The 23434-nt window shown below is 46.5% G+C and overlaps 2 protein-coding genes across 2 annotated transcripts; one reads left to right on the top strand and one right to left on the bottom strand.

Annotated features, from left to right (window-relative positions):
• Positions 1-2238: 2238 nt before the first annotated feature.
• Positions 2239-6907, bottom strand: ALG2 (ALG2 alpha-1,3/1,6-mannosyltransferase). Its single transcript, XM_043487112.1, has 2 exons — positions 6511-6907; positions 2239-3714 (listed from the first exon to the last, which is right to left on the bottom strand). The coding sequence occupies exons 1-2, from the start codon at positions 6856-6858 to the stop codon at positions 2812-2814; spliced, it is 1251 nt and encodes a 416-aa protein (XP_043343047.1). The 5' UTR covers positions 6859-6907; the 3' UTR covers positions 2239-2811.
• Positions 6908-6994: 87 nt separating this feature from the next.
• Positions 6995-14998, top strand: SEC61B (SEC61 translocon subunit beta). The gene is made up of 4 exons (XM_043487113.1): positions 6995-7302; positions 7481-7578; positions 11625-11726; positions 14719-14998. Exons 1-4 carry the CDS (start codon positions 7300-7302, stop codon positions 14804-14806), a joined length of 291 nt encoding a protein of 96 aa, XP_043343048.1. The 5' UTR covers positions 6995-7299; the 3' UTR covers positions 14807-14998.
• Positions 14999-23434: the final 8436 nt, after the last annotated feature.

The following is a 23434-nucleotide window of genomic DNA, read 5'->3' as shown; positions in this document are numbered from 1 at the left end:
GGCTGAGAGATTCTGGTACAGTGCCATCGTGGATGGATCAGGTAATCGGGGTCGAGTCCCGGTCTACTCACTTTTCAATTGTGCCTTTCAGCAAGTCTTTCATCTCTCCGAGCTTCCTCGTGTATAAAATGACGGACAATCATATCCACCTCTGAAAAGGGAAGATGAGCGACAAAGCCTTCCTAAACCTGCGGAGTGAAGGGCCGTGCCTGCAGCAGGGTAGAGGACTCCTGACCGGATAAACGCACGCGGGCTGGGGCAGGGCGGAGGTGCGCTGAGGAAGGTAGAGTGGGCGGACTGAGCAATCAGAAAGCCTTGAGATGCTGCCCGTCTCTCCAGGCTGTGTGACACAAGCAACTGCTTAACCATACTTCTCTCTAAAGGGGAGAGCACCGAAACCTCACAGAACTGTCAGGATTAAAGGAGCTGTCTGAGACGGGCCACAAGTAAGTGTTAGAATGACTAATGTTAACATCCTGGCAGTTTACTCCAGTCTTCCGTGCTTCTCTGCTCCTTAATTTCAGCTTAGTTCTGGAAGCTGTGAGTACTACTCCTATGGGCAAAGCTCCATCCTAGGTCCAGGAGGCAGGAGTTAATATGCCAGAGGCTGGGAGCTCAGGCTGGGCTCTACATCCTTCCCAGATCTGTGGTCTTACTGTCACCTGCTGCGGCTTAAGACAATGAAGGGAAGTTAAACTTAAGACCCACAGACTCATGTAGTCCACTTTGGAAGGATCTGCATAAAAATGGCCAAATAGGCAAAAGTTTTAGTGCCTGGAATCGGTGAGCATCAGTTATGTCTCAGAGCATGACGGAGTCTATCTTTCCTAAATCCAGTGGACAGAGTCATCAGGTCTTTCTGGAAAGGCTGCTCTTCCCTGAGAAACACATGTACCAACCACACAAGATGGAATGATCTACTTTACCGGATGGCAAGCTTTCACAACACCGAACAGAACTCAACTGAACTTCTCATTCCACAAGACTCAATAAGCCTGACACTCGTTTTAGAGAACTTCTTGCTGGTACAGTCATTTCATTAAAACACTTCTGGCATATAGACAGACATGACAAATCACAACCTGAAACTCCATCCTCTGAAGAACCTCAAAGAACAGTACAGTGGTGTAGCAGAACCCAGGTGGAACTTCTGTAGTAATTTTTGATATCCCCAAAGTGCAAAAATAGGTAGCATTTACATAGCCCATACTGTGTGCCAACTACTATTTTAAGTACTTTACATATATATGATAACTCATCACAACCCTATGAGGAAAGTACAATAGTTACTCCATTTACAGACGAAGAAGCTGAGCCAGAGATCAAGCAATTTGCCTAAAGTCACATCGGTTCCTTAGGCTCTCAGGTCTTTGCTCTTAGAGTTGATTAATGTGGAGCCTTTGGCCAGTGATCTTTATTATTTTTTAAAAATGAATTTTGCTTTAAAGATACACTGAAAGCTGCTTTGTTTATTTGTACTTAGGTGGTGGCGTGGTATCTGGCTCTTGCAACCTCATGGACAGCAGCCCACGGGCTCCTCTGTCCATGGGATTTCCCAGGCAGGAATACTGGAGTGGGTTGCCATTTCCTCCTCCAGGGGAACTTCCCAACCCAGGGGTCGAGGCTGCATCACCTGCACGGGCAGGCAGAGTCTCTGCCACTGAGCCGTCCATCATGGGAGCCCCATGCACTCAGACCAGCGGGTAAATAACCATCTTTAAGACTGCTGAGTGCTATGAGAGCGTCAGAAAAGGTGGACGGGGAAGGCTGCTTCCAGTTCGGGAGTTGGGTGGAGCGTCAAGGAAAGCTTCCCAGCAGTGGCATCTGAGCTAGGCCTTGAAGGATAAAAAAACACTACTGCCTTACATTCAGTAGGTGCCTACTTAATAAAATACAAATATTAATGAAGCTGACGACTCAGATGACACCAGGAAACAAAAGTCTGTTACTCGCTCAGTCGTGCCCAACTCTTTGTGACCCCACGGACTGCAGCGCCCCCAGGCGCCTCGGTCCATGGGATTTTCCAGGCCAGGATACTGGAGTGGTTTGCCATTTCCTTCTCCAGGGGATCTTCCTGACCCAGGGATCAAACCCAGGTCTGCTGCACTGCCCTAAACAAAATATATACCACATGCGTGACAACAGCCATTCATTCCAGTATCCAGTTACTCTAGTTTCTGACTTAAGGCTTGGCTGTCTACATTCCTAATACAACACAATAGATCACGGAGGCTGAAATCTAGTATTTTTTTCTCTTCCCATGATAAATATCTTTTAATATCGTATCTGTGTGCAAAACACAAATCATCTTTGTAAAAAGACAAAAAACACAGCGCATTCTTGCTATGGATCCAGGCAAAGGTATGACTAACAAAAATTTCCTCACAGAGGTCACTGAACACTGAGGGGGACTGATTCTGGGAACTACAGTAATTGTCTTCTCATGAAGCCAAATTAATCAACCTTGATGATACACTTTAAGTATTAAAACCAAATAAGGCACAGTATGACTCAAAGTTTGTAAGTAGACTAACAGTAATCTAGAGAACATGTAATTAAAATATTCTGCTGAACAAGGAACTGTACCACATTGGTAATACTCAGAATTATTATAGCATAAAAGATATTGTTTTTCTGAAAAAGTAGTCTGGGAGGTATGGGGTAGAGGAAAGTGACTCAGATTCAAGTATATTTAAAAAACTTTTCTTCTGTACTAGACACTAGGTTTTTTTCTTTGGTTTCAAAACTGGGTGTATCACCTTCAAATGTGATATTAATGAATACAGCATAAAGACTTAAAAAAAAACACGATTATACCAGCAGTTTGGTGACATACTGGTAAAGCTGTTCGGTAAATGCCTCAGGGGAAAACGTCTCTTTCACCCTGTTTCTCCCAGCTAGTCCCATTGTGGCTTTTAAGGAAGGTTCATGGATGAACTTTTCTATTGCTTCTGAGAAGTGCTCTGGGTCAGGGTCACACAGAAATCCTGTGACACTGTGGACGATGGACTCCAAGGGCCCGCCTGAATTAACAGCGATGACTGGGCACTGCATGTACATGGCCTCCAAAGGAACGATGCCAAAGTGCTCATTGCTCGGTGTGTAAAGCACACACGTGCAGCCTCGGAGGAGTGAGATTTTCTGTTCGTCGGAGCAAGACCGTAGGAAGGTCACACACTGACCCAGGTCAGACTGCTGGGCCATTTTCTTCAATTCCTGGTAGTGCTGTACGTTCTCCGGGACTCTCTCATCATAACCACCGGCAATGATCAGATGAACTCCGTCCCAGTCTTGGGACGTCAATCTTCCACGCAGCTTTACAAGGGCTTCTAGGGCCAAAGTCAGATTTTTCTTCCTTTCATATCTGTTGATGGAGAGGAATATGAATTTTTTCCCCTGGGGGACGATGTCATCAAGCTTTTCAGGAATAGCAGAATCAAAGCTGACGACATTCAGAGATGGGTAGAGGACGGCAGGGTCTATGTGAGACAGGGACTTGAACGTTTCCTTGAAAATGGCAGCTGTGAATCGGCTGTTGACCAAGATGCAGTCTGCCATGCCCGTGGTATACTCCTCTATCCAGTCAATCGGGGCCCTGTATAGGCGTTTAATAAAAGAGTCTCTCCTGGTGAGAAGCAGATCTGGGAAGTGACAGTAAAACAGGATCTTCTTACGCCGTCTGGCCAGCTTGAACACGGGGATGCAGGCGGACACCTAGCCAAAGCAAAAATCAGGAGATGAAGTGACCGGCCAACTAAACTTCAGCCAAACCAAACGAACAGATGCCGGCCCTGCCGCCTGGTTCATCAGCCCCTTGTAGGCAACGTCCGCTTTTGCTTCGCGTTCCCCCAGCCTCTCACCTGGGACAACGCCTGGTGTGCAGAAGGCTGCGAGACATTTTCTGGACACATGCTAAATATTTAAAGTTGCAAGTCCAGTGGTTTCCTCTAGAACAACACTGTCCAATGGGGATAAAAAAGTCTAGTAACTACGCAACAACTTTTTAAAGGTTAATTTTAATGTATCCTAAAATATTATCACTTCAAACATAATCAATAGTTAAGAAGTTAATGAGGTCTTCTATTCTTTTTTTCACATTAAATATTTAAAATCAGGAGTGTATTTTACTCTTAAAATACATCTCAGTTCAGACTGGCCACATTTCAAGTGTTTAATAGTCATCCAGGGCTAGTGGCTACCACACTGGAGTCACTCCAGAATCTACCTCCTCCTAAGGAACTGAATGAATGAACGATAGTTTAGTGTAGTTTAGAGTGGAATCAAGATCGCCAGGGCCTGAATTTCAGCTCTGCTAGCTAGCTGTAACTTACCTCTCTGTGGGCCTTCTTCTGTAAGGCGGTGACAATCATAGTTTAAAAACTATATATCGTTTTTGTCATTATTAAGTGCACTGGTGTTATGTAAAACCTGTAGGAATTTAGCACACACTCTGTGCTCTGCTGCTGCTGCTGCTGCTGCTAAGTCGCTTCAGTCGTGTCCGACTCTGTGCGACCCCATAGACGGCAGCCCACCAGGCTCCGCCGCCCCTGGGATTCTCCAGGCAAGAACACTGGAGTGGGTTGCCATTTCCTTCTCCAATGCATGAAAGTGAAAAGTGAAAGTGAAGTCGCTCAGTCGTGTCCGACTCTTCGCGACCCCATGGACTGCAGCCCACCAGGCTCCTCCGTCCATGGGATTTTCCAGGCAAGAGTACTGGAGTGAGTTGCCATTGCCTTCTCCGACTACGTGCTCAGTACTTACTGAAATGTTAACCATAATCGTCACAAGAGACTTTCCTTCCTGTTGAGTCATCTTTACAAGTCACTTAATCTCTAGCTCACTTAACACCTGAAAAAGGTGAGCTTTATGGATATTGAGAGATTTATCCAAAGCTACTTAGAAAGCAGCAGATATGGAACTAGAATCCAGGCTGGCCAAGCTGTTTATCCACTACAGTCTCAGCTGCCCGATGCTTACTGACTAGCTTTATGGATGTGGATTGCTTGGCAAATGCCCATGTTTCTCAAAAGGAAGTAACCTGCACATAAGCCAGGATGACAAGAGTGACCCAGAAGTAACAATTAACACAGACACAGACATGGGGCCGTTTCTACCTGTCAGTCTGGCAAAGATTAAAGTAGTTTACAACAGCCAGTGTGGGGGAGAGCAGAGTAAGAGGCTCTATCACCGCGGGAGGCCGGAATGACACAGCCTCTCGGGAAGGCACATTTGGCAAGCTACTGTCATCTAAGACACACAACCTCTCGACCTACCAGTTTTATTTCTATGAATTTCAAAGACAATGCCTGCAGAAATACAAAAAAATAAAGATATAAGGATGTTTATTATGTTTACTACAACCCTGAACTGGGACTTCTCGGTGGTCCAGTGGTCAAGACATTGCTCTTTCAATGCAGGGGGTGTGGGTTCCACCCCTCGTCAGGGAACTAGATCCTACATGTTGTGCAGTGAGGCCAAAAAAACACACAAAAAAGCCAAAACTGATTTATTCACACACAAAAAACTGGTCACGTTGCTACTGTCCTTTAGCAGAAAAATGTATAAAGTATGATACGGTCAAACAAAAGCAAATTTTCCAGTCATTATGAAGAATGAAGTGAATCTGTAATATTGATGTGTAAGGATGGCCTAAGCAAAACTTCTTGGTGAAAAAGAGTAAGCTGACCAAGAGTAGGGTGTGTCATAATCCTAATTATAAACAAAAAGATGCCTCTATAAACAGACATCACATGCTAGTACAGCCACAATTTCTGAATGCATACGGAAACTGTTAACAGTGTCTGTCTTTAGGGAGTGGAACCAGGGTGGGGTTTTTACATTAGTCTTTCATGGTATTTGAATTTTCAGTCCTGAGTAAATGTTACTTTTTAAAATAAAAAAAAATTTTTTTTGGGGGGGAGACATAAAAAGGGTCTAGAATAGCTAGAGTCCAGATCCAGGTAAAGGGCTTGGACTTTTCTCCAAAGGCTAATAAAGTTTTAACAGGGACATGACATGTTGAGCTTAGGCTGTTTAAACACATCACACTACTGAGGAACAGAGTGGCTTTTGACAGCGAAAGTTATAACAGGGTGTGCGTAGCCTGGAGGTGGGTCAGCGGGAATAACGCCAACAGGAAAGACGTACAAGTTACTGAGAGGTAAAACTTGACTGAAGGCTGGTTTCTAACATTTGCGTTTCTTAGAGCGAGCACCAAGGCCCATATGCTTCACAATCACCCGATGATCCAGTGAAAATGCACATTTCGGGGGCACACCTCAGGGGCCCAGGATGAAAACTCCAGAGGGTGGGGCCAAGTAACCTGCCACTTCAGCGTGTCCACACTCCAGTTCGAGCTCCATGGCGTCACTCCCACGCTAACCTCTCCGGATCAGTTCCCACCTTTCCGAACCACCGACCGAGAGAGGTCAGCAGGGGTCCAGGGGGGCGGGGGGCACCTGGCAGGTGTGAGTCAGCGGGAACCGCGAGGGTCGGGCGTGGCCGCCTCACCTGGTCGCACACGACCACGTCGAACTCCTCATCGCCCAGGAACAGCACGTAGAGAGCCAGGAAGATCATGCGCACGTAGGCGCAGACGGCGGCGCCGCGGCCGCCCCAGCCCAGGCTGCGAGGCAGCCAGTCCCCGGCGCAGCGCACCGGCAGCTCGCGGCTCTCCGCGAAGCAGTGGCCCGGGTCGTAGTGCGCCGTCCAGATCTTCACGCGACACCCGCGCGCCTGCAGCGCCAGCGCGGCGTCCAGCACCAGGCGCTCGGCGCCGCCCACGCCCAGGTCTGGGTGCAGGAACAACACGGTCGGCTTAGGAGCCGAGTCGGCATCTTGGCCCGGCTTCTCCGCCATGGCCCGGAAGCCACGCCCGCGCCACCAGCCCTGCGAAGGGCTTCCGCGCAGGCTCCCTGGTCCGGCTTCCCAGCCGGCCCTCGCGGCGCGTGCGTCGGTTAGGCCACATCAGCGCCAATCTGTGGGTGTCTAGTAACTGCCGGAGGAAACGTCTCGCCTGACCATGGCTAGATCTTCCCATTGGCAGAGACCTGGTTCTAGGAAGGACGTTGTGGCCCACGGGGAAAATACAGGAGGCCTGCAATTCCCATACGGCCGCTCATCAACCCTCTCGGAGCAGAACTGCTGCGGGCATATCGCGGGACAGCCCAGGCGTCCCTGGACTCAGCGAGGGCCCCGCCAGCAGGTTTCGGGGCGGGACCTGGGTTAGCTCTCTGGCTGCGAAGCTCTGCCGCTCCTCCGCAGTTCACTCCAGCTCCCGGCCGCCCTCCTGTCTTCAACATGGTATGTGGCCCCAGCCTCCCTCCTTGTCCCGCTTCCTCCCGGGCGCCCCGGTTCCTGCCTCCCGCCGTTTCCTCGCCTTCCCCAGCGCCCCCGTGCGTGTCCCGGCCTCGGCCGTCAGGGCCCGGAACCTGGGGGCTGTCCGGCCGCGCTCACCAGCCTCTCCTTCTCTTCCCTGCAGCCTGGCCCGACCCCCAGCGGCACTAACGTGGGCTCCTCGGGGCGCTCTCCCAGCAAAGCGGTGGCGGCCCGGGCGGCGGGCTCCACGGTCCGGCAGAGGTGAGGATCTTTGCGAACTTCTCGGCTGCGGGCTCCTAGGGATGGGGCCCAAGAATTCGTTGGTCTTGAGAAGGAGACCCCGGAATGTTAAGATCTATCAGGGCAAAACGAGCTTCTTGTAATGTGGCCATGCGGGTAAAAAAGTTTTTGGTCTTTAATGTCTCGAGAGAGAGACAACATTTTCTTTGCTCAGTTTTGAGGATCACTCTTGAAAAAGGAGAGTTAAACTGGAGTAAGGTCACAGCATTGAGAAAACTGACGCCCTTAAACTGGTATCTTTAGACCTGAGCCTGGCACGTTTCTATCTGGAAGTCCCATACACACCCAGTCAAACAGACTCGTTCAGCGCGCAGTTCAGCCTCCTTTCACCTCAGCTCCCGCCCCTAATTATGTCTCCCTGCGTCCTTATGGTACTTTTCGCCCAAAACCAGAACTTCAGCATCATCTTGGATTTTTTTTAATGCTCAGTCTTTATTCAATACATTTATATTGCACACTAAAACCTTCTCGTCAGTTCTTTGCTTCTCCGTTTTCTGCTGCCTCAGTTTAGCCCTCAGTTTCTCTCATCTAGAGAAATTTTCCGCCTAACTCGTCTCCTCTCCAGGTAATTTGCACTCTGAAGTGTCCTCCTCTCTGATTCTGTCACACTGTTGATTAGCTTCAGTGTTAGTTTCTTGTTGCTTAAACACTGCAGGGGCCGGGGAGAAGGTTACCAAGACTCTTTGTGGTGCTTTTTTTCCCTCCAGTCTAACTGATTCTCTTCTTTCTTTATGATCTAGCAACAGTGAGTTATTACTGTTTCTGAACTCACTGTACATCCATTCCCATCCCCCCTCCAAGTTTCTGTATATCTTGAAGACCAGGCTCAGAGGTTATTTCCACTAGAGGCCTTCCTAGCTCCAAAGGCAACAGTAGCTGCTAGTCTTCTGTTTTACTCCCAAGCATTTTGTTCATGCCCTTCTAACAGCATTTGTGTTTCCATATTTATCTCCTTCCTTAGACTTTGATAGAAACTGCCTGTTGTCTCTGTCTTACCATAAAACAACAGATGAGTGAAGGAAGGATTCACACCACCCTGTAGTCTTGGGATTTTTTTTTTTTTTTTGGAAGGGGGGTTGTTATCTAGAGAGGAAAAGAACTTGAACAGATACATGAAAACTGTCCTCAAGGAGGTGACGAGGGATGAGGCTTTCCTTATTGACTACAGTAAATCTAAAACTGATGATATGAACTCACCTGAGACAGATTTCATCTTAGAGCAAAAAAAAAAAAAAAAACTTTAGTGGAACTGTCAGAAGTGCTAAGATGATCCTGACTCATTGTGCCCCGTCATCAAGATGTTCACGGCCAGGCAGGGACGGACCAGCTGTGCTGTGGGTTATTCGGTCCTGGGGTGCTGTCTTGTTTCCACCCTGGGTTTCAGAGAGTCTTGGTACTGGAATGGAAAACATGTACGGTAGGTACAGTTCCTTGGGGAATGGGTCTAGTTAATGAGAATTAGTAGTATTGTGGCAGGGAAGTTGGGCCATCTGAGAACTTTCATAGGGCAAAAAAAAAAGAAATCATGTACTTATTAAATACAACAAAATTATTTACTTAACAAAAATGAAATAACTGCTGCACAAGTGAAATGGAGAAATAAACATTGGAGGACGTATGTCGCCTATGAAGTTGTGGGTGTTGGTGTCATCTTTTAGAATTCCGTGTGGCTGGTGCCAGTGTAACTAGACAGACCATGGTTGTATTGAGAGACCCTACAGAGTTCCCTGCTAGAATTTTGGTACTCTTTTAAGTGTTACTTCATGAGTGTGATATAATAGATATTGGCTGTCTATAAGTCTGTTCCCTTTTTGTGAGTTTGTAAGAAAAAGTTGAAGCTAATAGTTAGTAATAGTGCTATGCATTAGATAGCTCCCAGATTTGCAGTTGGTCTCCATGTTCAATGAGGTAATAGAGGTAGTACCTTGGAGAAGAAACTCTGGGATTTAAGGTCAGGACAGGGTTAGAGTCCTGTCTCTGTTGTTACCATATAAAAGGAAGTTGCTAGGATGAAGAGGAACAATAATGCATTACAAACTGTGAAGCTGTAGAAGCTACGGTATTCAGGATTATTGGGAGTCAGGGATAGTAAGGTGATGGACTGGCCAGGGGTATTAAGGAAGTGATCACATGGATACTTGAGGGTGCATGCCAGGCTCTGTTCCTGTCATGAGGCTGCATCTGTGGAGAAGCTAGGTAGGGTTTGACCTTTGAACCTTACATTCCAATGTAAGAGATCATAGCCAAGGCACATAGATAATTTCAGGCAGTCGGGGCAAGAAGAAAAGTTGGGTGTAGAATAGAGAGTGGGAAGGGATAGGGTGTTCAGAGTAGGTGACACGTGACTTGAAACCTAAAAGAGACGAGGGAGGAGATGATGCCCCGGAACAGCCAGAAGACCACCAAGTTAGAACAGAGTGTGTTAAACGCTGGTGACGGAAACCATTGTGTTAGGGTATAGAGGAGCCAGTGACACAGTGGCCAGAAAGAAAGGGTAAAGTAGACCCCAAAGAAGTTTAGTTTAAAATTAAAGTGTCCTGTGTGCCAGCAGATGTAAGAAATCTTCAAAGAGGCTAGACTGATTCCATGAGGGGGTGGGGGGCTCCTTGAGATGCTGAAGACAGGAACTGGAATCGGGGGGAAGTGGGAGCCGTAGAAAGTACACGGGTCCTAGTCTTGGCTCAGTGGAAGACTTGTCAGGTCCACATTGGGTTTCTCATCTTGTTCAGATTTCAGGTGCTTACTCCACCGAGTAGATGATGTGTATCTGTATGTGAAAGATCTTCTGGGTATGAATTAGTCTGTAAATCCCTGTGTAATTATATTTACAATCAGTTTTCCCGTAGAAACAGTCATACAAATGGAGTTAGAACTTCGCAGCTGACCACATGGCCCATGATTGACGTGTCTGAAATACAGTCTTTTGAGCACAGTGCGCCTACATCACTGTTGTTAGATTTCTAACATGAACGCAGCTCTTTTTGCCAGAACCCGCGCTGGAGCCGTGACTCCATCCTTCACTTGGCGCCGCAGGGCCGGCTCCCAAGTGCTTCCTGCATTCAGAGTGTGGGGTGAGGTCCATGGTAGGGCGAGGTGGGAGCAGGATCGGAGTTCGGAGGACAGTGGGAAGAGATGGTGGGGGTAGGGTGTTCACTTTTGGTCTCTCCCTGTATGCCCGTCTTCTCAAAAGTCCAGAGCCAGCAGCCCACAGATAACTGGAACAGGATTTTGAGGATTCGGTTAACGGTGGGGGCAGTGATAAAACAGGGCTTTCTATCTCTCCCCTTCCTCTTGCTTTCCCTAGAACTTAGAAGTTGGTGATAAATGGGCTGAAGAAGGTTTCTTGTGACCTCTCTCACACTTACTCCCTCTTTTCAAGGGGTCCCACTCTCACTCTGGAGTGGGGATGGAAGTGGAACTGGAGGAGGAGCAGCTGGGGAGGGTTTCCAGCGCCCCGGGCGGGCGGGAGTCCCTGGTCCCTTCCAGCCGGTGGCGTTGGTGCTGTCCACGCTTCTGTGTGCTGAGGCTGCCCGCCCCCCACGGCTCACTTCACAAGCCTGGTCCCCTTGGGGGGGACGAGCTCTGGTTGGGTATTTCCTGCGTTTTTCACATCCTGCCTCTGTCTGAGATCTGTGATCAGTATATCAAAATAACAAAAACAGACTACAAAATAAATTTTCAACAAATGTGTGCTCTGTTTTGAGACCTGGATTACAACTTTTTTTTTTGGTCTCTTGTAGAAAATACAGTAATTTGAAAAGATTTTAAAGCAGTCATTTTTAAATCTTAATAGTTTTCTGGGTTATTATATGCATCAGCCTATGGCAGGCACTCAAATTCTTAATGGTTATCATGATCAGTGGAGTCAAAGCAAAACTTCGGAAGGTATTAGCAAAGAAAAAGTTAATTTTTTGGTTCTTTAAAAATATAATGGTAGCGTATGCCATAATGTTCCGATCAGGGTTTCCAGGAAAAGGCCGTCCGTAACGTACTTTTTTCTCTCACAGGAAGAACGCCAGTTGTGGAACGAGGAGCGCAGGCCGCACGACCTCGGCGGGCACCGGGGGGATGTGGCGATTCTACACCGAGGATTCCCCAGGGCTCAAGGTGTAAGTCTTGGGAGCAGACCGTGCTTCTGTCCGGCATCGCAGAGCCTTTCGGCGGCGCTGTGTCTCTGCCCCCAGTGGGGTTTGCTCTGATGAGGGTGATGATACGCAGCTGCTTTCTTTGCGCCAGGCGGGCTGGGTTTGGTTTGTTCATGTACCGGCCAGTTACTTTAGGGCTCAGAATGACATCCGTTCACGAATTGAGTGAGAGCAGGGGGACACCTTCATGTAGCTCTGTCAGAGTAAATGATGGGAACAGGGAGAACTGGAGGGAAAATGGCTTAATTAGATGAAATTGCTCTTCATTTGCTGTTCTTGTCCCACACTGAGAAATAGGACTAACCATCTGAATAGGAGCTGGGTGATTTTTCAAAGCTCTCCTGGAGGCATAAGCTGATATTATTACAGCCTAATGGGAGTTTCTGCATTAGGTTGTGCTGAAAAGTTCTTAGGCCTCCTTGCCTTTGGTGGGTGGTGATTGGACCCCTGTCACTTTCCAAGTTCTTATGCCTGGGACTGCTCCCCACGCCTTGCTCACTTCCCTTTCTGGTACCTTGTGGCGGACCTGACCCCGCAGGTGTCTGACCGGGTGGACTCCTGGGCCCCGCTCTCTCTCTCTGTTAGTAGCTCAGTCGTGTCTGACTCTTCGCAACCCCATGGACTATAACCTGCCAGGCTCCTCTGTTCATGGGATTCTCCAGGCAAGAACACTGGGTGGAGTAGGTTGCCATTCCCTTCACCTGGGGATCTTCCCGACCCAGGAATCGAACCTGTGCCCAATCTCGCACATCGTGGGCAGATTCTTTACCATCTGAATCATCAGAGAAGCTGTTTCCTGACTAAATTCAGCGGATGAGGAATTGGAATAATGACAGCAACTCCCATTTGTATACATAGCACCTCAGGTTCAGGGAGGCAAAGCTACTTGTCAGAAACCAGCAGCCAGCCAGAGATGGAAGCAGCTCTTGTGACTATTAAATTCCATGCCATCTGTTTGGCAACACAGAAGACAAAAATCAGCTTTATTTGGGTTAGTTTATTTAACTGGACCAGTAGCTTGACCTGGATCACAAATTTAATTTAGGAAGACTTCCCTAGAATTCTTGAGATTTGGTTTTATTTATCGAATTTTTTTTTTTTTCTGTTACGATGAAGACTTGTGAGAATGTATTTTAAGGAAGTAATTTCTCGAGGTTGGGGGTATGTGAATTCTGGTCCTTGCTAGAGGTAATTTTTCTGAGCATTTCAGAGAGAGAGTTTGAAACCCGTTGCTCTTCAGGGTATCCTTGGTATAACATTTTAACCCTTCTCGAGGAGGTAAAACAACTGTCCTTACATGGGTCAGTCTGACTGATGCTTGCTTTGGGCTCTTGTGCAGTGGGGCTTGCCGCTGCTGTGAGTCCTCCCGGGGAGCGACAGAAGCCAATCCTTTGAAGTGTCATAAACCGCAGTGTTGTCATCCCACAGAGAGAGGTTTGTGGTGAAAGGACACAGATCCACATCTTGGAGCTTGTTGGCTCTTCCTGGGAGTTAGGAATTTTTTCAGGTTGATAATGATGGCATTTCCTGGGAGCTTACTAGCAGCCTGACTGGTGTATGAATGTATTTAATAGCTCAGCAACCCTATGAGAGAGATGCTGTGACTATCCCCACTTTACAGATGAGGAAACCGAGGCTTGGAGAAGGTGAGTCACAGGGCCACAGTCGCAGCTTGTGAGGGCCAGAGCTGGTCTCCTGACTCCAGCGCCCGGACTGTGAGCGCCGCCCTCTCAGCTTCACGCTCTCTGGCTGATGTTACTGTAATGGCGCTTCATAGTGAGGGAGTGTGATCCAGCGCATGGTGATGGTGATGTCTTCCTATGGACTTTTAAAATTGCTTACTCTCATAATTGTACAAATTTTGGAAGAACAACATGGTGTACCAAGGACTTGGATCCCTGTGCATTGATTATTGTCCACTAGTGGATTGACGTTAGCCTGCTGCTCCGCTGGGTTATTCTGCTGCCTTCATTATAAAGATTCCTGGGGTCTTTGTCCACCACCAGCTATATCTGGGAGGTGAAGTGACATCTTGAATTCTCCAAAACTGGTGTTGACAAGAAGAGTCAAAAAGGCGAGGCCCTTAACCTTTGACTGAAGTCAACATTCACAGCTTGCATAAAACCAAGGAGTTCTATCTTTAAGAAACCCATGTACTAATTCTTAACCTGAAAAACATTTGATTTAGGGAAGGGCTGATGAGTAAAATCTGTTGAGACTTCCTTTCTTTATGGTAAACTAATAAAAGTCAAACTTTTTATGTTGCCTAGAATGTTTGTTCCTTAAATATGGGAACCTTTTTAAAGCAGTAAAATGAGTGATGTATGGAATCAGAAAAGCTGAGTTCAGATCCCTCCTTTCCATTCTGGCTCTGTTTTCTGAGGCAAGTAATCTCTCTGAGCCTCAGTTTTTCTTCCTTATGAAAAGAGATGAATATTTGTTTCGCCTGTGTCTTGAGTTTGTTGATCATATGGGATCATATATTTAAAAATACTTCATAACTTACAATGTGATATTCATCTTTGAATGCCTAGTTTATTATACTTAGACAATGAAGGTTGTCTTTATTAATTTGAAATAATAGTTTGATAATTGGCTCATTTGCACTTAAAGAGTTTGCGAAAATTGTTAAATTACTTTTAATTATGGAAAAATATCAAATGCACAAAATCAGAGAGACTAGTGTCTCTGAGACAGATCCTTTTATCTGTATATATTTTAGTATGTTTTATTAAAAGATCAGGATTCCTCTTTTCTAAATAACCACAATGCTGTCACCATACCCTCAAAATATCCACAGTAATAATTTTTGGAATATTTTTAAATGATCTAAATTATATTCTTCGCTGGATCTTGGGTGCTTTCCGCTCCCTTTTCCTCTGGGCCGTCTTTAATATTACAGATATTATAATGTATTACTGCTGAAACTAAGCATGCCTTCTTTTCTTATTTCCAGGGGCCCTGTTCCAGTATTGGTGATGAGTCTTCTGTTCATCGCTTCTGTATTTATGTTGCACATTTGGGGCAAGTACACTCGTTCATAGATTCGGCTACATCCATCTGTCTGTCATCTGAAGAAGAAAGGAAAAAATCCCAACATATTTTGGACCAAAAACATAGTGATTTTCTGTTCATGAAGAAGAAATTTTCTTCAAGCTTACTGTTTTACAGGGAACTTAATGAGAATTAAAGAATCAATTTTTTTTCTATGGCTAATAAACTTTTTAATTCATTTATACCAAGTCTTCATTGCTGATGCCTGACGCTAGGGCACTTAGTCAGTCTGCCTTTAGATTTACAAGTAAATACGTAGAAATCGTTTTGTGGAGTTTTTTTTTTTTTGATTGGATTGACAGTTTCTCACATGACCATGTAGTCATTCAAATCCAAGATGCTGTAATTGGCCTTGGTTTGTTTTCTTCTAGGTATTTCCGTCCTGATGATTGTCATTTTGAGTGTTCTGTGGTTTTCAAGGAGTGTGCCTATGACTCCATCAGGCAGATCTGTGTTCAGAGGCAGCTGGTACCCAGCGGAATCGTCATAGAAATCATCCAGAAATCTTGGATGAAATGTTTGCTCATTCTGTTCTTTGTCTTTAAAGCCACAGATAATGTTTTTGCCTTTTCTTTCTTTCAGTTCTTAATTCTGTGAGTCTAGATGAGGGGCTTCAATCTATTTTATCACTTGTCGATAAGCCCCTTTTGAAATAATTCATTTGATAAATTGGATTTCTCATATAAAATTTTGTTTCATTTTGAAAATTAAAGACCTTAATAATCAGTGTGAGATACCAGAATTTCTAAACTGAGTTCTTACGATTCTAACCAAAAATGAAAATTTTTGAAGTGTCACTTAGCTTATATCACCTTCTGGCTATCAGCCTTCAGTTTCTGATGGACCCTAGGAAATACCAAGAGTAGCTCAAAGGTGTACACTCCGAGTCTAGGACTCTAAGCCAGAATTTCTAAAGATTAAGAGATCCGTGTGAAACACCCTAGTTGTCCAGTAGAATGTAAAACACCCCAGTTGTCCAACAGAATCACAAAATGATAAAGAAGTACATTCGTTTTAAAAAACTGGTAATTTGGAAAACATCTTTCTCTAAGCTTATTAAAATTTTTTTAGAAGAGGTAAGCAGTTTCATAAGTGTTTTTCTTAAATCCTGGCTGAAAGTAATTTCAGGTCCAAAGTGCCAAATTTAAGTGGTGAAAGTGTATATCTTTAAAAATGACTTCCTCAGGCAATACATAGTGAAGTGAAGTCACTCAGTCGTGTTCGACTCTGCGACCCCGTGGACTGTAGCCCACCAGGCTCCTCCGCCCATGGGATTCTCCAGGCAAGAATTGCCATTTCCTTCTCCAGGGGATCTTCCCGACCCAGGGATTGAACCCAGGTCTCCTGCATTGCAGGCAGACGCTTTAACCTCTAAGCCACCAGGGAAGCCCTTAGGCAATACATGGGTGAGTGTAAATTCCCAGGTGGCTCAGTGGTAAAGAATCCTCCTGCTAAGGCAGAAGACACAGGAAGCAATGGGTTCGATCCCTGGGTTGGGAAGATCCCTGGAGAAGGGAATGGAACCCACTCCAGCATTCTTGCCTGGGAAATCCCATGGACAGAGGAGCCTGACAGGTCCCCCTAGTCCATGGGGTTGCAGAAGAGTCAGACACGACTGAGTATGTGTGCATGCATACTTTTGTAAATCCTAACAGGTGGCAAATTGGGAAAAAATAATGAAAAACTGATTCCTTCTGATCTTGGGAATTGATTATTGCACGAAATAAGCATCTTCATTTCGAAAGTAAGAGGAAGAAGTCTCAGTTTCATTTGGAAGAAATGAAAGATGATAGGATCTATAGTGGAATTTTTCTTTTTCTGATATTCATGTTGACAGTACCATTAACAGTTAAAAGTCACACATTTAATTTGGAAAAGAAATCTGTTCCTCTTGTCTGGAGGATTTTCTCTGGGGGAGATGCTAAAGCCACTTGGGGGAGCTGTTTGGTTGTGAGGGGTGAATTCTCTGCACAGTTCTGCTGTTGGCCGCCTCTGCAGAGGGGCGGTCTCTAGTGGACTGATTACTGAAAGTCACTGACTTCTGAGCCGGTGATTTTTAAGAAAATACTAGTTTTCAGTGGCAGAGCAACATGCTTCCTTCAACAGAAGGAACAGTGGGGGTCGGGCATAAAGATGTACAACATCTATTATGTAGCTGTTTTTGGCTCTGATGATACAATGCTAATACCATAGCTGAGAGTCTTAGTGTTCAAGCTGTTCCTTTTTCTTTTTTTCCAATTTTAAAAATTGTGGCAAAATACACATAACATAAAATGTACCACATTGGCAGTTTATAAGTGTGCGAGTCAGTGATACTGAATACATTAACATTTTTGTGTGACCATCACCACTGTCCATCTCCAGAACTCTTCCATCTTGCAAAATTGAAACTCTAAACCCACTAAATAGTAACTGCTCCCCCCACCGCCCTTTCCCTCAGCCCTGGCAACCACCATTCTACTTTCTGTCTCTATGAATTTGACTTTCTAAGTACCTCATGTGAGGAGAATCATACAATATTTTGTCCTTTTATGAATGACTCATTCCACTTAGCATGATGTCCTCAAGATTCATCTGTTTTAGCATATGTCAGAATTTCCTTCCTTTTTAAGGCTGAATAATATTCCATTGTGTGTATATATCACATTTTATGTTCCTTTCTTTTTAAATAGGGATGCTTAGACTTGTTTCTTGAGTCCTAGGGGATCATGAGCCATTTACAGTAATTTCAAAAACCTAACAGATTGGACGTTTACCTGCACTGAGGCTACCTTGGCTCCCCAGATCCTCAAGCTTTCTTGACTATGGGATAGAATTCTAGCCTTTACTGAATAGACACAGCCAGTACATGCTGACAGAAGCTCTTGAGTTTACAACTGGGAAAGTGAATTACATGATAACTGCGATTTGAGCTGAGCATTTTAAGTCATTGGGGAACAACCATGTTAGGAAAAGGGCCCAGGAGTCCCTAAGGCTAGTGAAGGAAGGAGAGACTGAGGTTTCTGGGCCCGACAGTGCCTTGAATGCCTTCCAGTAAAACAGTAGATGAGAAGAAATCTATTCCTGGGATAAGAGGCGAAACATGGTATATAGTTTCTATTTTCACACCTGTCTTAGTCTAGACGCCACTTTTTTTTTTTTCTCCAGGTGCTAATATTCTCAAAGGAAGAACTGGAAAAAAAAAATTCTGAAATGCAAATGTTGGCATCAAGTTAAAATGACTGAAAATGTCTACAAAGCTATTTCGGCAGGAAGCACTGTACAGTGTGTGGAGTTCCTGGGCACGTGTTGCCTCGCTCTTGATCCTCTACGCTCCTCCCCGGGGAACCCCAGAGCTGCACTGCCCTGTCCCTCAGATGCTGCAGCAGGCGGCTTCCAGTCAGGACGAAGCTTGTTCCACTCTCTGGGGGGACTCCTAGGGCTTCTAAATTCACTGTGCTTACTGCCCCATCTTCCAGGCTTGGCAGTGCTTCTGACTGGGGTCCACCTGCTGGCCCTGCCATTTATCAGAGGGGAGATCATGAGTATCTCTCTTGTCCTGGGGGTCTCATTTTCCTTAGCTGTAAATGACTAATGTAATTCCTACCAAAGAGGAGGTCCAAATGAGAAGGAAGATCCAGTGGTTGCTTTGTTAATTAGCTAACAGTTAATGAGTGCTCATTCTCAGTAGTTTTAGAATTTGGTTTTTTATTTAATCAACAACCTAATGAGGAATTTACTATTTGCCCCATTTTACATAAGGGGAAACTGAAGTTTAAACCATTCTACTTGTAAGTGGAAGGGTTGGGATTTAACTCCAGATCTCTGCCTTACTGACAAGAGTCACATAGATAGGATTATTAAGTACTTGGGTTGAGGGCCAGGGAAGGGTATCACAACAGAGCTTTCACACAGAGCTCTTAAAAATAACAGAATCTGGGGCTTCCCTGCTGGTCCAGTGGTTAAGAATCTGCCTTGCAATGCCAAGCGACACCAGTTCAACCCTTGGTCCGGGAAGATCCCACAAGCTGCAGGGCAGCTAAGCCCATGCACCACACCTGTCAGCCCAGGAGCCTAGAGCCTGTGCTCCTCAACAAGAGAAGCCACCGCAGTAAGAAGCCTGCATCCTGCAACTAAAGAGCAGCCCCTCCACAACTGGAGAAGGCCTGCATCAGCCATGAGGACTCACCCAGCAGACAGAAAAATAAATCTTAAACAACAACCCACAATTCCAAGAAAGCACCCACTATGATTGGGTGCACTCCAGGCGTTTCCCAGCTTCAATTCTGGTTCTGTGGAAGTTGCTTTCTCTGCTCCTGCCCTGAACCCTGCTCATTCTCTGGAACTCTTGCGTGTACAGAAAGCATAGTGTTTATTCATTCAACAAACATGTACTGATCACGGTGTGATGTGCCTTTCAACTGGGGTTTCAGAAGTGGTGAGGCAGCTCATTGGGCATTTGGGTGTTAGGACCCCAGTACCTCCCGGGGCCCCAAGTTCTACAATAGCTGTGTGATTATGGATAAAACAGACAGGGAGTACCTTCAAGGGCCTCTCAGCTACTGGTGAAATCAGTAGTTGGGACCACAGCTTAAGAACCAGGATGCTCACTGTGTGGGCAATGGTGTCAGAGATTGCAAAACTGGAACTGGCTTCCAGGAAATCTACACTGTGTGGTCACTTGTCTAACACAGGAAGACGGGGATCCCTGGGATACTCCAGCTGGAAGCTCTGAGAGCTGTGTTCGCCTCATCCCACAGCAGAGTTCCGAGGCCCCAGGGAGAGGGGCTCACCCGAGACAGTGCAGGCGGTCTAGCAGAGCAGAGGCCAGAGCCGGGCTTCCCGCTCCGGGCCCAGGCTCCCGCTCCGAGCAGCACTGCAAGCCCTGTCTGGGTCCTCTGCATGAGCCAGCTGACCTGTCTGCAGGCTGGACTCTGCGACCGGGTAAACCCAGCGGTGGGCTTTGGTCAGTGGGCAGTGTGACTCAGAGGGAAAGGAGTAAAAGCAGCAAGGTCAGCTACTGAAAAATAATGCTGGTAAATTTAGGAGAAAGTCAGCAAGTTCCTAAGACTTGACGGAGAGACAGAAGAGGGAGAAACAACCGGTAGAACTGCACTGTTCTGTGTTCCCGTGACCGAGGATGTGTGAGCCAGAAACACAGCAAGACTGACCAAGCAGGGGTAAAGGAACAGCTGGACTTTTAAACACTACTCCTGGTTGCTCTGGCAACTCGGTCCCCTTCCCATGCTGAAGATAAAATATGCAAATTAAACTAAATAGGGTTCAAAGGTAGTCATACCCAGTCTAGACGGGTAAGACCTTTTGGGAAAGGTCTGGAAGTCTGTACCTCATAAAGCAAATGAAGACATGAGAAGAACTTGAATTACACATAAAAGGGTTAAATTAGTCCTGTGAACATACTTGCTTTTCTCCCTGTTGACTGGTCTTAGGCGATGCAGATGGTAAATCCTGTCCTTGCTGGTTCCTATGGTCTCAGCTATTCTACTGGATAATATACATAAGATGGTTAGTGAGATCCCCTGGAGGAGGAAATGGCAATCCACTCCAGTACTCTTAACTGGAGAATCCCCATTACAGAGAAGCCTGGTGGGCTACAGTCCGTGGGATTGCAAAGAGTCAGACGTGACTGAGATGACTTAGCATGCTAGTAAGAGAATGGAAGCTCATTCTCCTAGGGCCCAGTCTAAATTGATTTGGGGTATAGAATTTAAACAGGGGTTCTCAGAGTTTTGCGTGCACTGGAATCACCTAGGGGGAACCTGCTTCTGCTCCCTGGCAGGTCTGGCCTGCCTCAGACCGGGCGTCCTGGCTCTGTAAAACGGGGGTCACACAGTGGGGCCCGTAGTTTCCTCCAGGCCCAGCTCAGGTACCAGTGTATTAATTGAGTCTCCCTTTCTCTTTGAGGCTTCAGCCACAGCACTGTTTGTTTTGCAGCCTCTGCGCTGTGTCTGGGGAAATTCACCCTGCCATGGGCGACTCTGCGTTTTGCGTGTTTGTGATCTGGCGGCATGCATGGCTGGCTGGCAGTGGGGTGGGAGGCCCTGAGGACCCGCAGAGTCTGGCTCTCCCTTTAGTTCTCTTCCACTCAAGGCAGTACCTCTTTTTATAGAGCACGTGTTGCCTGAAGGAGCAAACACTGGTCAGACTTCCTTTCGCAGTAGCAGTGCCGTGCTGAAACCCTCAGGCGGGCCCAGGAGGCAGTAAAACCAGGAACAGTGCCTCAAGTATTTCATGACTGTGCTGGCGAGGATGTCTTTCTTGGGTGGACCATAAATACTGGCATGGCGCCCCTCCCAATCCGTCCTGATGGTGGAAAAGCAGGGAGTCACTGCTCAAGGAGCTGTTGGACCCACCAGACTTGCAAACACCTCAGTGAGATTCGAGTGACAGTGTGAGGGGCCGGGAAATGTTTGCAGTAATGTGTGCATATCCTTTGCACTTCCTGTTGGTGGGTTTAGTAAACCCAGATTAAAGCAAACTTAGGTGAGCTGTCATTCCCACTCATCTCTGAACCTGCCGCCAGCTTGGTGGTCTGACACCTTGCTCACTGCTCCTCCTCTTTCTTTTCCTTCTTTCTCCGCTTCCCCTGACCCTCCGCCTCCCCACTCCTCTCCCATTATGCTCATCTGTTGTACACAGCTCAAATATTCCTGGACTATTGTTTGCATAAATAAAAGAAAAGTGTGCTAAGAAACACAATCCTGTAATGAAAGTTATTTAAAAGTAATTCTGATTTTCACTTACATTTTCCCAAGTTGTTGTGTTGAACTGTGTGCTCCAAAATTTATACACTGAAGTCTTAACCGCTAATACCTCAGGAGGTGACCTCGTTTGGAGATGGGGTCCTTATGGAGATAGTAAAGTCAAACTGAGACATTAGCATGGTCCGTAATCTGATGTGAACTGCACCCGTCTAAGGAGGAGAAAGGTGGACTCAGACAGCCCCACAGGGCGAGTGCCGCGTGAACCTCGGGACACTCATCTCGCAAGCCAAGGGCAGGGGGCTGGCACTGGCTCTTCCCTCATGGCTGAGCCTGCCAACACCTTGACTCTGGACTCCTAGGCTCCAGAACTGTGAGGCGATATGTTTCTGTCATTTAAGCTGCCCCTTTGTGGTTCTTGTTATGGCAGCACTGGCAAACCAGTACATATTAAAAGGGAAGCCAGCTGGGAATTCTCAGAGATGTTTTTAACCACCAGCCCTCCTCCTGTCTTCCTAGTCCTCTGGCGTCTACAGCTGCTATGGAACCTCTTCATCTCTAAGCTCTAGAAACCCTGCCCCACCACTAGCCTATATTTTCCTAACGCCTCTCCTGGGGAGCAAGAAATCAGCAAACTCTGACTCACTACTCTGGTATCTTAAGAAAGGTGGTACCCAAACTGGAAACACAAGCATTTTGGATCACTGGAAGTAGATATCCCTAATGTAAATGTAAATGTGGCCTATGTCATGCATGAGGTAAGCATGATTTCTATTTGGATTGGGACTTGTTCATGTCATGGCTAACTGAGAAAACCCCAGTGTTCTGACTCAAGAACTGACTTCCAGTTCAGTTCAGTTCAGTCGCTCAGTCGTGTCCGACTCTTTGCGACCTCATGATCCACAGCACACCAGGCCTCCCTGTCCGTCACCAACTCCTGGAGTCCACCCAAACTCATGTCCATTGAGTCGGTCATGCCATCCAGCCGTCTCATCCTCTGTCGTCCCCTTCTCCTCCCGCCTTCAATCTTTCCCAGCGTCAGGGTCTTTTCCAATGGGTCAACTCTTTGCATCAGGTGGCCAAAGAATTGGAGTTTCAGCTTCAGCATCAGTCCTTCCAATGAACACCCAGGACTGATCTCCTTTGGGATGGACTGGTTGGATCTTCTTGCAGTCCAAGGGACTCTCAAGACTCTTCTCCAACACCACAATGGTTGGTGGTAAATTCTTGGCAGGGAATTTGGTAGCAACTAGAGCTCGTTTAGCAGAGTGAATGGCATTCATGCAGTAATCATAAAGCCTGGACCAGTGAAGGCCTGGAACAGCCACTGGGATTTGAGGCTATACACAGCAGCTTGGGGGTCCAGATTCAAGTTTTCACTTAGGTGTATTTTCCTTACATTCCCGAATGAGCTCCACTCTGTCACTGTGATGAAAAGAGTTATCATAGCAGGTCAGACACTGCTAGTTTTGGAGAGGTCAGTTTGCAAGGGAGGAGCCTGACTGGTGGTCTGCAGATTTGGCAATTGAACTAACTGATAAAGCTGACTGATGGTGTGGTTTCTCTCGTATACGAGTTCTTCTTCTGAGAGTCTGAGACTTTGGTAGTTGCCAGGCAGAAAATGCCTTGGCAACCACTGACAATAAAATCCTGGGGCCCCGAGTCTTTAACAGGCTTTCTGGGCAGAAACTTGGTACACACGGCTGCATTCTGCACTGCTAGACAAGGGATCATGCTTGACGTGTCCCTCAGAGGAGGGAAGGGCTATGGGAAGCCTGCGTGGGTCCCTGCAGACCTCACCTGTGTCTTTCTCCCCCTATGACCCTATTATGTATCCTTTCACTGTGATAAACCTCGGCTGTGATGTGAGCACAACTATGTGATGAATCCTGTGAGTCATTCTAGAAAATCGTCGAA

The sequence above is a fragment of the Cervus canadensis genome, chromosome 14 (genome assembly GCF_019320065.1).
Source record: "Cervus canadensis isolate Bull #8, Minnesota chromosome 14, ASM1932006v1, whole genome shotgun sequence".
In the NCBI taxonomy this organism is placed as follows: domain Eukaryota; kingdom Metazoa; phylum Chordata; class Mammalia; order Artiodactyla; family Cervidae; genus Cervus; species Cervus canadensis.
The sequence above is the reverse complement of the archived record's forward strand: the minus strand, read 5'-3'. Positions and strand labels throughout refer to the sequence as shown.

Excerpts from the sequence above, each read along its gene's own strand:
- SEC61B (XM_043487113.1), top strand. Across the intron at positions 7,579-11,624 it reads GGCTCCACGGTCCGGCAGAG|GAAGAACGCCAGTTGTGGAA; the intron begins GTGAGGATCTTT and ends TTTCTCTCACAG. Across the intron at positions 11,727-14,718 it reads GATTCCCCAGGGCTCAAGGT|GGGCCCTGTTCCAGTATTGG; the intron begins GTAAGTCTTGGG and ends TCTTATTTCCAG.
- ALG2 (XM_043487112.1), bottom strand. The coding sequence starts at position 6,858 with ATGGCGGAGAAGCCGGGCCAAGATGCCGACTCGGCTCCTAAGCCGACC. Across the intron at positions 3,715-6,510 it reads ACGTGGTCGTGTGCGACCAG|GTGTCCGCCTGCATCCCCGT; the intron begins GTGAGGCGGCCA and ends TGCTTTGGCTAG.